The sequence below is a fragment of the Rattus norvegicus genome, chromosome 17 (assembly GCF_021556685.1).
Source record: "Rattus norvegicus strain SHRSP/BbbUtx chromosome 17, alternate assembly SHRSP_T2T, whole genome shotgun sequence".
NCBI lineage: Eukaryota > Metazoa > Chordata > Mammalia > Rodentia > Muridae > Rattus > Rattus norvegicus.
In genome coordinates this window covers 61,068,168-61,080,454 of record NC_141550.1, presented here as the reverse complement: position 1 = coordinate 61,080,454, position 12,287 = coordinate 61,068,168, and the positions used below count along the sequence as shown (strand labels likewise).

Below are 12,287 nucleotides of genomic sequence, written 5' to 3'. Positions count from 1 at the left end.
GGGGGATGTTAGCCAGGAAACCAGGAAGGGGAATAACAGTTGAAATGTAAATAAGAAATACTCAAGTTAATAAAGATGGAGAAAAATAAGAACTGTGTGTTCCAAGGTCTTCGCACTAAATTAATATCTGGCTGTGGTGTCTTGATTCATTCTCATCTGATATAGAAGAAAGTCTTTCTGATGGTAGCTGAAAAAGGAACCGATCTGTGAGTGTAGCAGAATATCACTAGCGATCAATCTATTGTTTCTCTCTCTCTCTCTCTCTCTCTCTCTCTCTCTCTCTCTCTCTCTCTCTCTCTCTCTCTCCCTCTCTGTCTGTCTGTCTGTCTGTCTGTCTCAGAAGTAATTGGTTTCCCCCTAGATCTCTGGGCTATCTAGTCTCTGGTTCTTGGTTCCCCATGCAGTGTCAGGTGTGGGTTCTGTCTACATTGTACACAAACACACACACATGCACACACACACACACACACACACACACACAAGGTTTTGTTACTTTAGATAATAACTGGTTATTCCCATAAGCTTTTGCCACTATTGCCTAGTATATTTTGCTGGCAGAACAGTGTGTAGATCAAAGGGTTTGTGACTGGGAAAAACAACATAATTTTTAAATAGCAAAAAAAGTTGAAAGGAAGTTTCAGCAGATACAAAAAAAGGAAAATAAGCAGGAGAAAAGACACCAATTTCTGTCCTACAAGCATGAAGTTTGTGTAAGCCTGTATTTACAGGCAACACACTTAGTATAATGGGAAAACAGTCATCACTGATAACAACACCTGATTGCGAGGCAAGACAAAAATCACAACTCTCATATATGCTAGTGAGTATAAAATGGTATGAATGCTTGGAAAATCAATTGAGTCATTTCCTTATGTTTACAAAATATAAGGAAACTGGTTTTTTGGAAGCAACATATACATGAGCCTTCCTTAATTAGAAAGAAAACAGATTTCCTTATTTTATTGTATGTACATTGAATTTTGCCTAAATATGTAGGGAACTATGTGTGAACCTAGTGCTCATGCAGGTCATGAGAAGCTGACAGTGTCCTGGGGTATCCACCACAGAAGGCTTTCAGACATGGCTTTAAGCCAATAGAAATTCTTCATTAGCCGGAAGACCACTACACTGTATATTCCGGCTCCCAGTGTAGCACCGATCCTTTTCCAGGGTGATTATTTTTTTTAGATGGAAGATAATTTTGTAATTAGATTTATGTACAGAAAACTTTGCTCGGAGGACAAGTGGTGTCTTAGTTGGGAGGTCCCCTTTGCCAGCAGCTTTCTTCTCAGCTCTCAGCACGGGCAGTAGCCTTTGCTCCTTCTCCTGCTTTGTCTCTGGCCTGTACTTGTGGGCGAGCTTAAGCAGCTGAGTCGTCGTTTCCCTGTCCAGGGCCTGGGTGAGCTGATTAATGGCAGGAGGTACCCTGAGCTGCTAATAGAGGATGCCTCTTTGCTGCTGCACGCTGAGGTAGCAGGGCCACTTGACAAAGCATGTGAGATCTCTTTTGAGCAGAATATTGAACTGATGCCAAAGTTCTTGGCCCTTTTCAGAAATAAAGGATTGGCCTCCTGTTTCTTCATGCTGGCAGGGGCTGGGGCACACACAGGCCACTTGGCCTTCTTTCCTTTGGGCATCTAGAAATGTAGCCCAGCCCCCCTGAATTTTGTCTCCCTGATCAGCACCCCAGCACCCCAGAATCTAGGCATAATGCAGATCCAGAACTCATACCCTGCTCTAACTTGTTCAGTTAGGGAAAAAAAATACAGTCTCAATTAGGATGCTCCGTCCCGAGACTAGTTCAGAGGATAGAGGTCAATAAGGTCAACTGTAGTATGTCCTTCTTCTCTGACCTTAAATAAATAGCACAACTTCAAAATGTCTTCCAACTGTGTTCCTGCTCTATGGCAGCATGAACCTGGGGAAATCTAAAAATGATGTGAACTAAAATATCAGGCGATGGCCATCTTTTATTGCTACTGCTGTTGCTGTTGCTGTTGCTGTTGCTATTTTGTTTTGTTTTGTTTTGTTTTGTTTTGTTTTGTTTTTAGAGACATGATTTCTCTGGATAACAAACCCTTGCTATTGAGGACTCACTTTATAGACCAAGCTGACCTTGAACTCACAGAGATCCTCCTTCTCTGCCTTCAGAGTGCTGGGATTAAAGGCATGCACCACCATGCCCAGTGCAATAGCCATCTTTATTAAGAGCAGCAGACGATTTATAGTCTGAGGTCATGTGAGCAAAGCTCACTTGAGTGCGAGTTGTATACAATCACAAGGGCAAGGTCACAGGAGTTCAGGCTGGATAAAGTCAAAAGGACAATCCAGGCTTGGAAGCATCACCTCCATAAGGACCGTAAAATGAGTGATGTGAAACTAACCCACTGTTACAGCTGGGAGGGGCACAAAAGCACATGCCAAGAACAGCCCCTCTCGTGGATGGACAGCAGCTATAAGATGCTTGGAATTTCCTCACAAGCTTTCAGAAATCTTCTTCACACAGCGTCGTTCATGGACCGTGTTCTGACCCAAGAATTTTTAGCATACCTGAACATGTAAACATGGTGATCATTCACTTTCAACATTAATCAGAAACACAAAGACTTCTGAGAACCACACACTCTGCCAAAGGCTTCCTCAGTGTGTGCCCTCCCTTGATGGCACCTCCTGGGGAAAGCCTTCAAGGCCCACAGCCTCCAGAGTTTTACTTTAATCCATACATTTCCCATTAATTTTTAATGTGTCATTTGACTTTTGTAATTTTAAAATAAAGAGAAAATTTAAAATAAGAGAAAATGACTATACCACCTTTTATGACTTTCAGTTTTCTCTAGTTTTCAGACAAAAGAGTTCTCTATGTAGAAAAGAATTATCTTATAGATAAAATGTTACAAAGTAAAAAATTGAAATCCCTCACAAAGGCAAATGTGCACAGACACATATCCATACACACACAGTCTGGCCAGGTCGAGCCACCTGTCTCATCAACTCCTCAAGTGTTCACGCATGCTTCCATACATACATAGATACGTACATACATACATAGATACATAGATACATACATACATATGTACATACATACATAGACACGTACATACATAGATACGTACATACATACATACCTTCATAGGTACATATAAACAAACATACATTTGGATGGATGAATGAACAGACAGACAGATGGATGGATGGATGGAGGGAGGGAGGAATGGAGCAGAGACCCCCAAGCCACCAACCTTATTTCTTGTATTTGGCCTTTTTACACCTTCCTAGACAAAAGTTCTTAGAAAATTACATCAGAGATAAAATGTTATATAAAGTGGGCATTACAGAGGGATGTTGACATTAAGTTCAAGGCAGTGTTTCATCCTATTATGTTCATTATGTGTTCACAGAAATTTTCACATGCCTTGCTTATCCTTTTTTTTTTTTTTTTTTTTTTTTGGAGCTGGGGACCGAACCCAGGGCCTTGCACTTGCTAGGCAAGCGCTCTACCACTGAGCTAAATCCCCAACCCCCACATGCCTTGCTTATCATAGTGTACATCTACAGCTTCATACTAGGTCGAAAAGGTTTTTCCTTGAACACTAATGTGTCCCAAGTCTGTTTCTCTTTTTAGTGTAATTACTAAAGCGCACTGTATTTTATTATGCAGCTTTGGCTTACTATTATGAGGAATGGGCACATTCTATTCTTTTTTTTTTCTTTTTCTTTTTATTAACTTGAGTATTTCTTATTTACATTTCAACTGTTATTCCCCTTCCTGGTTTCCTGGCTAACATCCCCCTAACCTCTCCTCCTCCCCTTCTATATGGGTGTCCCCCTCCCCACCCTCCCCCTATTGCCGCCCTCCCCCCAACAATCTAGTTCACTGGGGGTTCAGTCTTAGCAGGACCCAGGGCTTCCCCTTCCACTGGTGCTCTTACTAGGATATTCATTGCTACCTATGAGGTCAGAGTCCAGGGTCAGTCCATGTATAGTCTTTAGGTAGTGGCTTAGTCCCTGGAAGCTCTGGTTGCTTGGCATTGTTGTACCTATGGGGTCTCGAGCCCCTTCAAGCTCTTCCAGTTCTTTCTCTGATTCCTTCAACGAGGGTCCTATTCTCAGTTCAGTGGTTTGCTGCTGGCATTCGCCTCTGTATTTGCTGTATTCTGGCTGTGTCTCTCAGGAGCGATCTACATCCGGCTCCTGTCGGCCTGCACTTCTTTGCTTCATCCATCTTGTCTAATTGGATGGCTGTATATGTATGGGCCACATGTGGGGCAGGCTCTGAATGGGTGTTCCTTCTGTGTCTGTTTTAATCTTTGCCTCTTTATTCCCTGCCAAGGATATTCTTGTTCCCCCTTTTAAAGAAGTAGTGAAGCATTCACATTTTGATCATCCGTCTTGAGTTTCATTTGTTCTAGGCATCTAGGGTAATTCAAGCATTTGGGCTAATAGCCACTTATCAATGAGTGCATACCATGTGTGTTTTTCTGTGATTGGATTACCTCACTCAGGATGATATTTTCCAGTTCCAACCATTTGCCTACGAATTTCATAAAGTCATTGTTTTTGATAGCTGAGTAATATTCCATTGTGTAGATGTACCACATTTTCTGTATTCGTTCCTCTACATTCTCTTCTTGATTCTGACTTTATTACATCTTTCTAGCAAAACAACTGAGACCATCTCTTAATAATTTCTTCCTAAACATATTTGAATCAAATCAGAAATTCTATAGAATCATTAAATCATCTGAACAGCCTTATTCATAAAAGTTCATCTTCATGTTGATCTACAGGTAATATGCTCAATAGTTTGGGCTGATGACCAGGGGTTATTGTATTAATTTTAATGACAGGAAAGACATCAGCTGCAAGGAGCAATCCTGAGATGAAGTCCTTTTGGACCTTGCCTCATAGAGCTCACTCATCACAGACCAAGCAAAATTGGTGGGCCACCTCCAGGTAGGCCACCTGCTAGCCCTCGCCTATCCTAGATGGCTCCTGACACTTTAAAGCCTCAGTTGTGTCATGTGATGCTTTTCTGGAAACTGTCTTATGAGAGGATGTGTTTGCTGAAGCAGACTCATGGCAGGATATTTTGCAGAGAACTGACTCATATTGTGTTCCACTGTTCCTGGAAGCTGCCTGCAAAAAGACTGTGTGATGTTTTTCCTAGAGTGGATGCTTGAGAGAACCATGACTTTTGGAAAGTGTACAAATATTAACCCAACAGACAGGGGATGATGCTGTGTGGTATTGATTCGTTGGGGTTTCCTGATGCTGGACTTGGATGCTGAAGCTGTGGCACTGGTTCACCTCACCTACTTGATGGATCGTCATTTGTCATGGCTTCATAAAAATGCACCAAAGAACTTCAGGTGATATTCTGGCAGCTTCCTGCTGCTTCCATGAACTCTGGTCGATTGGGAGAGCCTCTGTTTCTTCTGGATTGAGCTGCCATTGCTGATTCGTGAATGGTGTTTGTCAGAGGTCTGAGTTACCACTGCTGACTTATGGGAACTAAACTACTGAAATTCGGGCCAAATAGATCGGATTCGCCCCCAAAGAACTATTTCTAACTAGACCTACATCCCTTTTTGCCCCATTAACCTTCCCTTTCCACTGCTTCTGGCGAGTGGTGAGCCAGAAGGGAAGTTAAAGCATTTACGTACACTTAGTAAAGTTCTGAAAAATGTAAGCCTACATGGTCCACCACCGTGGAAGTTAACCATTCCTTCAAGAAAATCAAAATGGTGTAAACAGTGTAGCATGACACGCCCCCTTCAGACCCTGACATAGCGCGGCTACTCAGTTTCAGGAGCCTGAAACGAAAGCAGAAACCACTTTCAAGGGCACCTGGTCAGTCTGACCTCAGCACATGACCTTAGCCTTAGGACCCCAGCAAAGTGCAGTCAGCCCCAACGACCTGTATGTCTAGCACCACTCTCAGGCACAGACCTGATCTCTGTCTAAGCAGTCACTTGCACCTCCCATCCTCCAAGATGGTCTCTCTCCATGGAGCCTCTCACAGGAGCAGTGTGGTCTCCTTGGTAGACTGTTTATGCCCAGTACAAGCCTGCTGAGTGGACACCATAACCACAAGTAATCAACAAAAAAGGAGTACTAACAATTTATTAAAACAAATACTTAAAAGAAAAACAACATAAAAAGAACCACAGAAGTAAAAAGGCCATTTCTCAGGGGGAGGTGAGGGCTGGCTGTGGGGCAAGGGAAGTTGCTATATTGAAATCAGGGAATGGTTCTGCCAGTACGTCAGACAGGTGCTGTCTGCAGAGCAGATATAAGAGACCCCTCAGGTGATAATGACAGGGTCATTCTCTAAGGAGATAGGACAAGGTCGAGAAGGGGAGAAGATGCAAGAAGGACATTGTGTCGGCTGACACGGTGAGACACAGGTTCCACAGCTGCTAGCCCGTATGCTGGCTGGGCTGCTGCTGTCCCATCTAGTCCCAAGAGATGACCTTTATGGTGGATTCTGGGGTCTCTGTCTCTTGCAGATAAGCTAGTTCTGGCTGCACGTTCCCTGATGGAAACCACGCTTCCATCTCTAAATCTCCAGAGGTGTAGCTCCTCACTTCTACAGATGAAGACAAATCTGCAGCCGATTCAGTCTTGTAGAGAAGGGTAACGGGCAGTGAAACTGCAAGAGACAAGATCCCCAAGATGAGACTTCCTCTCAGCCTTTCCAAAGACAGAGGAGACCATGTCTGCTGGGGATCTCAACTCTGTCCTACAAAAGGTCCTGTGCCCAGATCAGGGTCAAGTGACAGCTTCTGCAAACAGGAGCCCGTCAGCCACAGCACAGCAAGTACAGAACCTTACACACAGGGTCTCTAACACCTACCTGAGTCTTCACCTTTTCCCTCTGACTCATTGGACTCTTGCCGCAACTCCTTGAGGAGCATATGGACACGGACATTCAGATCGGAGGAGGGCATGTTCACAGTCAAGTAGGTCTTCAACTTTTTCAGAATGGTCTGACTAAACTCCTCAGGGTATTGGTCTATCCATGTGTCCAGGAAGCAACAGAGAGTGCTGGGGAGAGGGGATGCACAACAGGCTATGAGCAGGCCTTTCCTTCTACAACCCTCCCATGGCTTCTGCCTACAGGAAGGACTGCAAGGAAGAGATCCAGCCCTATGCAGATGAGAACGGTGGGCAGAGCTGTGAGGTCCTAGTGAGCAAGGAACCTCACACACCTCACTGTCAACCTCTAGTGGAGAACAGCTGAACAAGCCTCCTGGCATGAGCTGGTATGTGCGTAGAGTCTCACAGCAGCACTTGAGGCCCCTGGCTTCCCCATCTCACCACTGGGAAGAACCAAGCCCATGCAATTCTCATCCCGCAGGCACTGCTTGGACCACGTTATGGTACTAGAACCCAGGAGAAGAACCAGACCAAAACATTGGCCATCCTTACTCTAGGAACCCAAATGCCCCACACCGGAGACCCAAATCCTTCCTCTTTCTACAAAGCCCACTTGCCTCTTTATGTGTTTATCCTCTTCACAATCCAGGTAGAAGTAGGCAAACCTAGAGGACACCAGAACACATGTCACCTGTAAAATCCTAAAAGACATCAGGGGCAGGGGGCTACCTAGACAAAAATCAAAATTCAGAATGTGGAAGTTCTGTCTGCTCTCAGAATTATTAGTTCAGCTACATACAGTAGGTGCTTCAAAGATGCTTGTGCAGTGGGGGAACACATCTCTATTCTGACGTCTCAGTGATCACAGGTCTCTCAGATTTCCCTCCATAGGTCTCTAATCTGGACACATCTATATTGGGTATTTCTATAGGAATTCTGGAACATTCTTTACAAATGGGAGGAGTGCTTCCACCAAGGCCTCAGAAATAGTGGGCAAAAGATAAAGAGCTTCAGTAAGGCCCAGAGGACAGCTACATTCATTAGTCTCAGCTTGGCCAGCAAACCCCTTTGGGCTAAGTCTGGGAGAAGCATTCTTTGAATTGATGCTGCTGCGGCCTGACAATACTCTAGTCAAGGAGTAGAGAGAGTGCTTCCCAGAACAAACAAGAGGGCCTGAGACCTCCACGCTTGGAGGTGGGCACTCACCTCTTCAACAGCAGATCCAGCGCATACTGTGTGGTGGTGAACTGTCGGTATGCGTTCAGGAAAGCAGGGGCAAAGAAGAGGTCCCCATCCTGCAGAGATGACACCAGTCGATTCACCAGATTTTCCACCATGTTTGTACTGATATGTGTCTCTGTACAGGGCTCCGTCACGACCATTGGGGCACACTCATGCTCACCCTGAGGAGACATCATGATGGATGGTTCAAACAAGCACAAGTTTCATTCTGCAACATTCTCATTGGTTATTATCATTACAAGTCTCCTTCAATAATAACACCTCGAGCAAAACTAGAAAAAACTGTGAGAGTTCAGAGAGGTTACCTCGTCTGCGTAGTCCTGGGTCTGGTTTTCTTGGGTCAAGTCTGTTTCCTTCTGGGCAAATGGCCAGAGACATTGCAGGCAGGAAAGAATCATGAATTTCAAGGTCCCTACCTGACCTTCATTTTTATCTTTCTTCAGGCCTGAGCCTTCAGTAGTCCAAGGACAACAAGAGAACATCCTGCTCTCTCTAAGCTCTTGGACAAGTGAGCCTGCTGGGCTGTGTGTAAGCAGTTGGCTGCCTGGTCATCAGGATTTTGCATTGTTGGGTCATAGTGAAGGAAGTGAGGTCATTTCCTGGGGGTCCCTTTACTGTCCCCTCTTCACACAGGACTTTCCCTAAATGTTTCTAGATCCCTTCCCATTCCTCAGGTACACACTTAGACACAGTTACATAGGTGTGTCCCATTCCACTGCTCCAAGGGATGTCTGGGTACAGACAACACCTCAGCTTTGCAATCTGAGTCCTTACACTTGAATGACATCTCTATCCCTACACCTAAACTTAGCCCTGCACACCCAGGCCCACCTTAAACCCTAGCCATGTTGCCTTCTTCCATGCTACCCTGTGTGCTCCCTGTGTGAAATGCAAGTACACATACACACTTGTACCAGCCCTCAGCCACATAATGTCCGTGTTCTTGCATGGGAATTGTCTTTCTCAGATCATTTTAGAGCTCAATCCCAAAGGTTTGTGGCCCTCTGTAAACTGCTGTCTCAGCCACATCCACCAACTTACAAGATGGAAGCTGGCCCCCAACTCTGTTTCAGAACGGATTTGTCCTCCATTGTTTCTGCTTCAAGTTTCTGCTTAAGTCCTTCTCCTGACATTCTACAATGATGGCCTATGATCTGTAGCTTGCAAGAACCCTTTGCAAGAGTTGACAGTATTGTTAAAAGGTGGTCAGTACTCCCAAGAATCCTTCCTAGTAAGACACATAGACTTGGATGCTTTTTTTTCTACAATGTTCCCAAAGTTCCCAATGGAATCTGCCAGTTGGAATCAGTGGCTGAGCACTTTACTGACATGGACCAGAGCTAGGATATGATCCTCAGAGATGTAAAAATAAACATCATACATAACTGAAAATGCCCAAGAATTGTCAATATAGGGGTCGCAGAGATGGCTGAAGAGTTGGCAGCACTGGCTGCTCTTCCAGAGGTCCTGGGTTCAATTCCCAGCATGCACATGGCAGCTAACAACTGTCTGTAACTCCAATAGATCCAAATGTAAAATTGAACCATAAACCTTCTAGAAAAGTTTCTTGTGATGGTGCATACTTTTAATCCAAGAACCTGAGAGCCAAGATCAGATATCTTTCTGAGTTTGTGGCTAGCTTAGTCTCCATATAGAGTTCTGGGACAGCCAGGTCTCCAAAGAAATACCCTGCCTCAAAAACTAACTTCTAGAGAAAGCAGAGAGGTAAGCCTTTGTGGTCTGGTAATGGATGCACTTCTCAGTCTAATGGAAAATATCAAAATCATGAAGGAAAATACACATAATAATGTTATAAAGACAGACTTGCTAAGATGTCCATTTGTACAGGAAGAGTAGCTTGAATAGCATGGGAGTCTGTGAGTTCATATGAGCTTTGGTCAATAGCTTTATTGAGCCTTATTCTTTTGGTGTTCTCCATCCTGTATGACTCTAACACTCTTTCTTCTCCTCTTCTGCAGGGTTCTCAGATCTCTGAAGGGAAATATTTGATGGAGACATGTCATTTAGAACTGTGTATTCCCATGAAACTCAGAAGGATGACTAAAATGCGAATACTTCACTCCTTCTTTAAAAGGGGAACAAGAATTCCCTTTGGAGGGAATAGGGAGACAAAGTTTAAAACAGAGGCAGAAGGAACACCCATTCAGAGCCTGCCCCACATGTTGCCCATACATATACAGCCACCCAATTAGATAAGACAGATGAAGCAAAGAAGTTCAGGCCGACAGGAGCCAGATGTAGATCTCTCCTGAGAAACACAGCCAGAATACAGCAAATACATAGGCGAATGCCAGCAGCAAACCACTGAACTGAGAACAGGACCCCCGTTGAAGGAATCTTAGAAAGGACGGAAAGAGCTTGAAGGGGATTGAGACCCCATATGAATAACAATGCCAATCAACCAGAGCTTCCAGGACTAAGCTATTACTCAAAGACTATACATTGACTGACCCTGGGCTCCAACCTCATAGGTAACAATGAATAGCCGAGTAAGAGCACCAGTGGAGGAAGCAGCTCTCTGCTCCCAGACCCGGTGAGAGAGAGACCCAACCGCCTGGTCAGGTGGGCACTCCTGAGGCTGCAGAGCGGAAGAGACCACCAACACTGCTCACCCCTGCCCACATCCCTGGCCCAAGAGGAAACTGTATAAGGCCTCTGGGCTCCCGTGGGGGAGGGCCCAGGAGCGGCAGGACACCTGCCTGAGACACCGCAGAAACCTGAAAGAAACAGACCGGATAAACAGTTCTCTGCACCCAAATCCCATGGGAGGGAGAGCTAAACCTTCAGAGAGGCAGACAAGCCTGGGAAACCAGAAGAGACTGCTCCCTGCACACACATCTCGGACGCCAGAGGAAAAAGCCAAAGACCATCTGGAACCCTGGTGCACTGAAGCTCCCGGAAGGGGCGGCACAGGTCTTCCTGGTTGCTGCCACTGCAGAGAGCCCCTGGGCAGAACCCCACGAGCGAACCTGAGCCTCGGGACCACAGGTAAGACCAAATTTTCTGCTGCAAGAAAGCTGCCTGGTGAACTCAAGACACAGGCCCACAGGAACAGCTGAAGACCTGTAGAGAGGAAAAACTACACGCCCGAAAGCAGAACACACTGTCCCCATAACTGACTGAAAGAGAGGAAAACAGGTCTACAGCACTCCTGACATACAGGCTTATAGGACAGTCTAGCCACTGTCAGAAATAGCAGAACAAAGTAGCACTAGAGATAATCTGATGGCGAGAGGCAAGCGCAGGACCCCAAGCAACAGAAACCAAGACTACATGCCATCATCGGAGCCCAATTCTCCCACCAAAACAAACATGGAATATCCAAACACACCAGAAAAGCAAGATCTAGGTTCAAAATCATATTTGATCATGATGCTGGAGGACTTCAAGAAAGACATGAACACACTTAGGGAAACACAGGAAAACATTAATGAACAAGTAGAAGCCTACAGAGAGGAATCGCAAAAATCCCTGAAAGAATTCCAGGAAAACACAATCAAACAGTTGAAGGAATTAAAAATGGAAATAGAAGCAATCAAGAAAGAACACATGGAAACAACCCTGGATATAGAAAACCAAAAGAAGAGACAAGGAGCTGTAGATACAAGCTTCACCAACAGAATACAAGAGATGGAAGAGAGAATCTCGGGAGCAGAAGATTCCATAGAAATCATTGACTCAACTGTCAAAGATAATGTAAAGCAGAAAAAGCTACTGGTCCAAAACATACAGGAAATCCAGGACTCAATGAGAAGATCAAACCGAAGGATAATAGGTATAGAAGAGAGTGAAGACTCCCAGCTCAAAGGACCAGTAAATATCTTCAACAAAATCATAGAAGAAAACTTCCCTAACCTAAAAAAAGAGATACCCATAGGCATACAAGAAGCCTACAGAACTCCAAATAGATTGGACCAGAAAAGAAACACCTCCCGTCACATAATTGTCAAAACACCAAACGCACAAAATAAAGAAAGAATATTAAAAGCAGTAAGGGAAAAAGGTCAAGTAACATATAAAGGGAGACCTATCAGAATCACACCAGACTTCTCGCCAGAAACTATGAAGGCCAGAAGATCCTGGACTGATGTCATACAGACCCTAAGAGAACACAAATGCCAGCCCAGGTTACTGTATCCAGCAAA

General features: G+C 44.7%; 1 protein-coding gene across 1 annotated transcript; it reads right to left on the bottom strand.

The window, feature by feature from the left end:
* Positions 1-6,109: 6,109 nt before the first annotated feature.
* On the bottom strand, positions 6,110-8,684 carry LOC120097781 (ral guanine nucleotide dissociation stimulator-like). Its single transcript, XM_087591716.1, has 5 exons — positions 8,427-8,684; positions 8,086-8,282; positions 7,497-7,544; positions 6,857-7,047; positions 6,110-6,652 (listed from the first exon to the last, which is right to left on the bottom strand). The coding sequence occupies exons 1-5, from the start codon at positions 8,601-8,603 to the stop codon at positions 6,456-6,458; spliced, it is 810 nt and encodes a 269-aa protein (XP_087447842.1). The 5' UTR covers positions 8,604-8,684; the 3' UTR covers positions 6,110-6,455.
* Between the last annotated feature and the right edge of the window lie 3,603 nt (positions 8,685-12,287).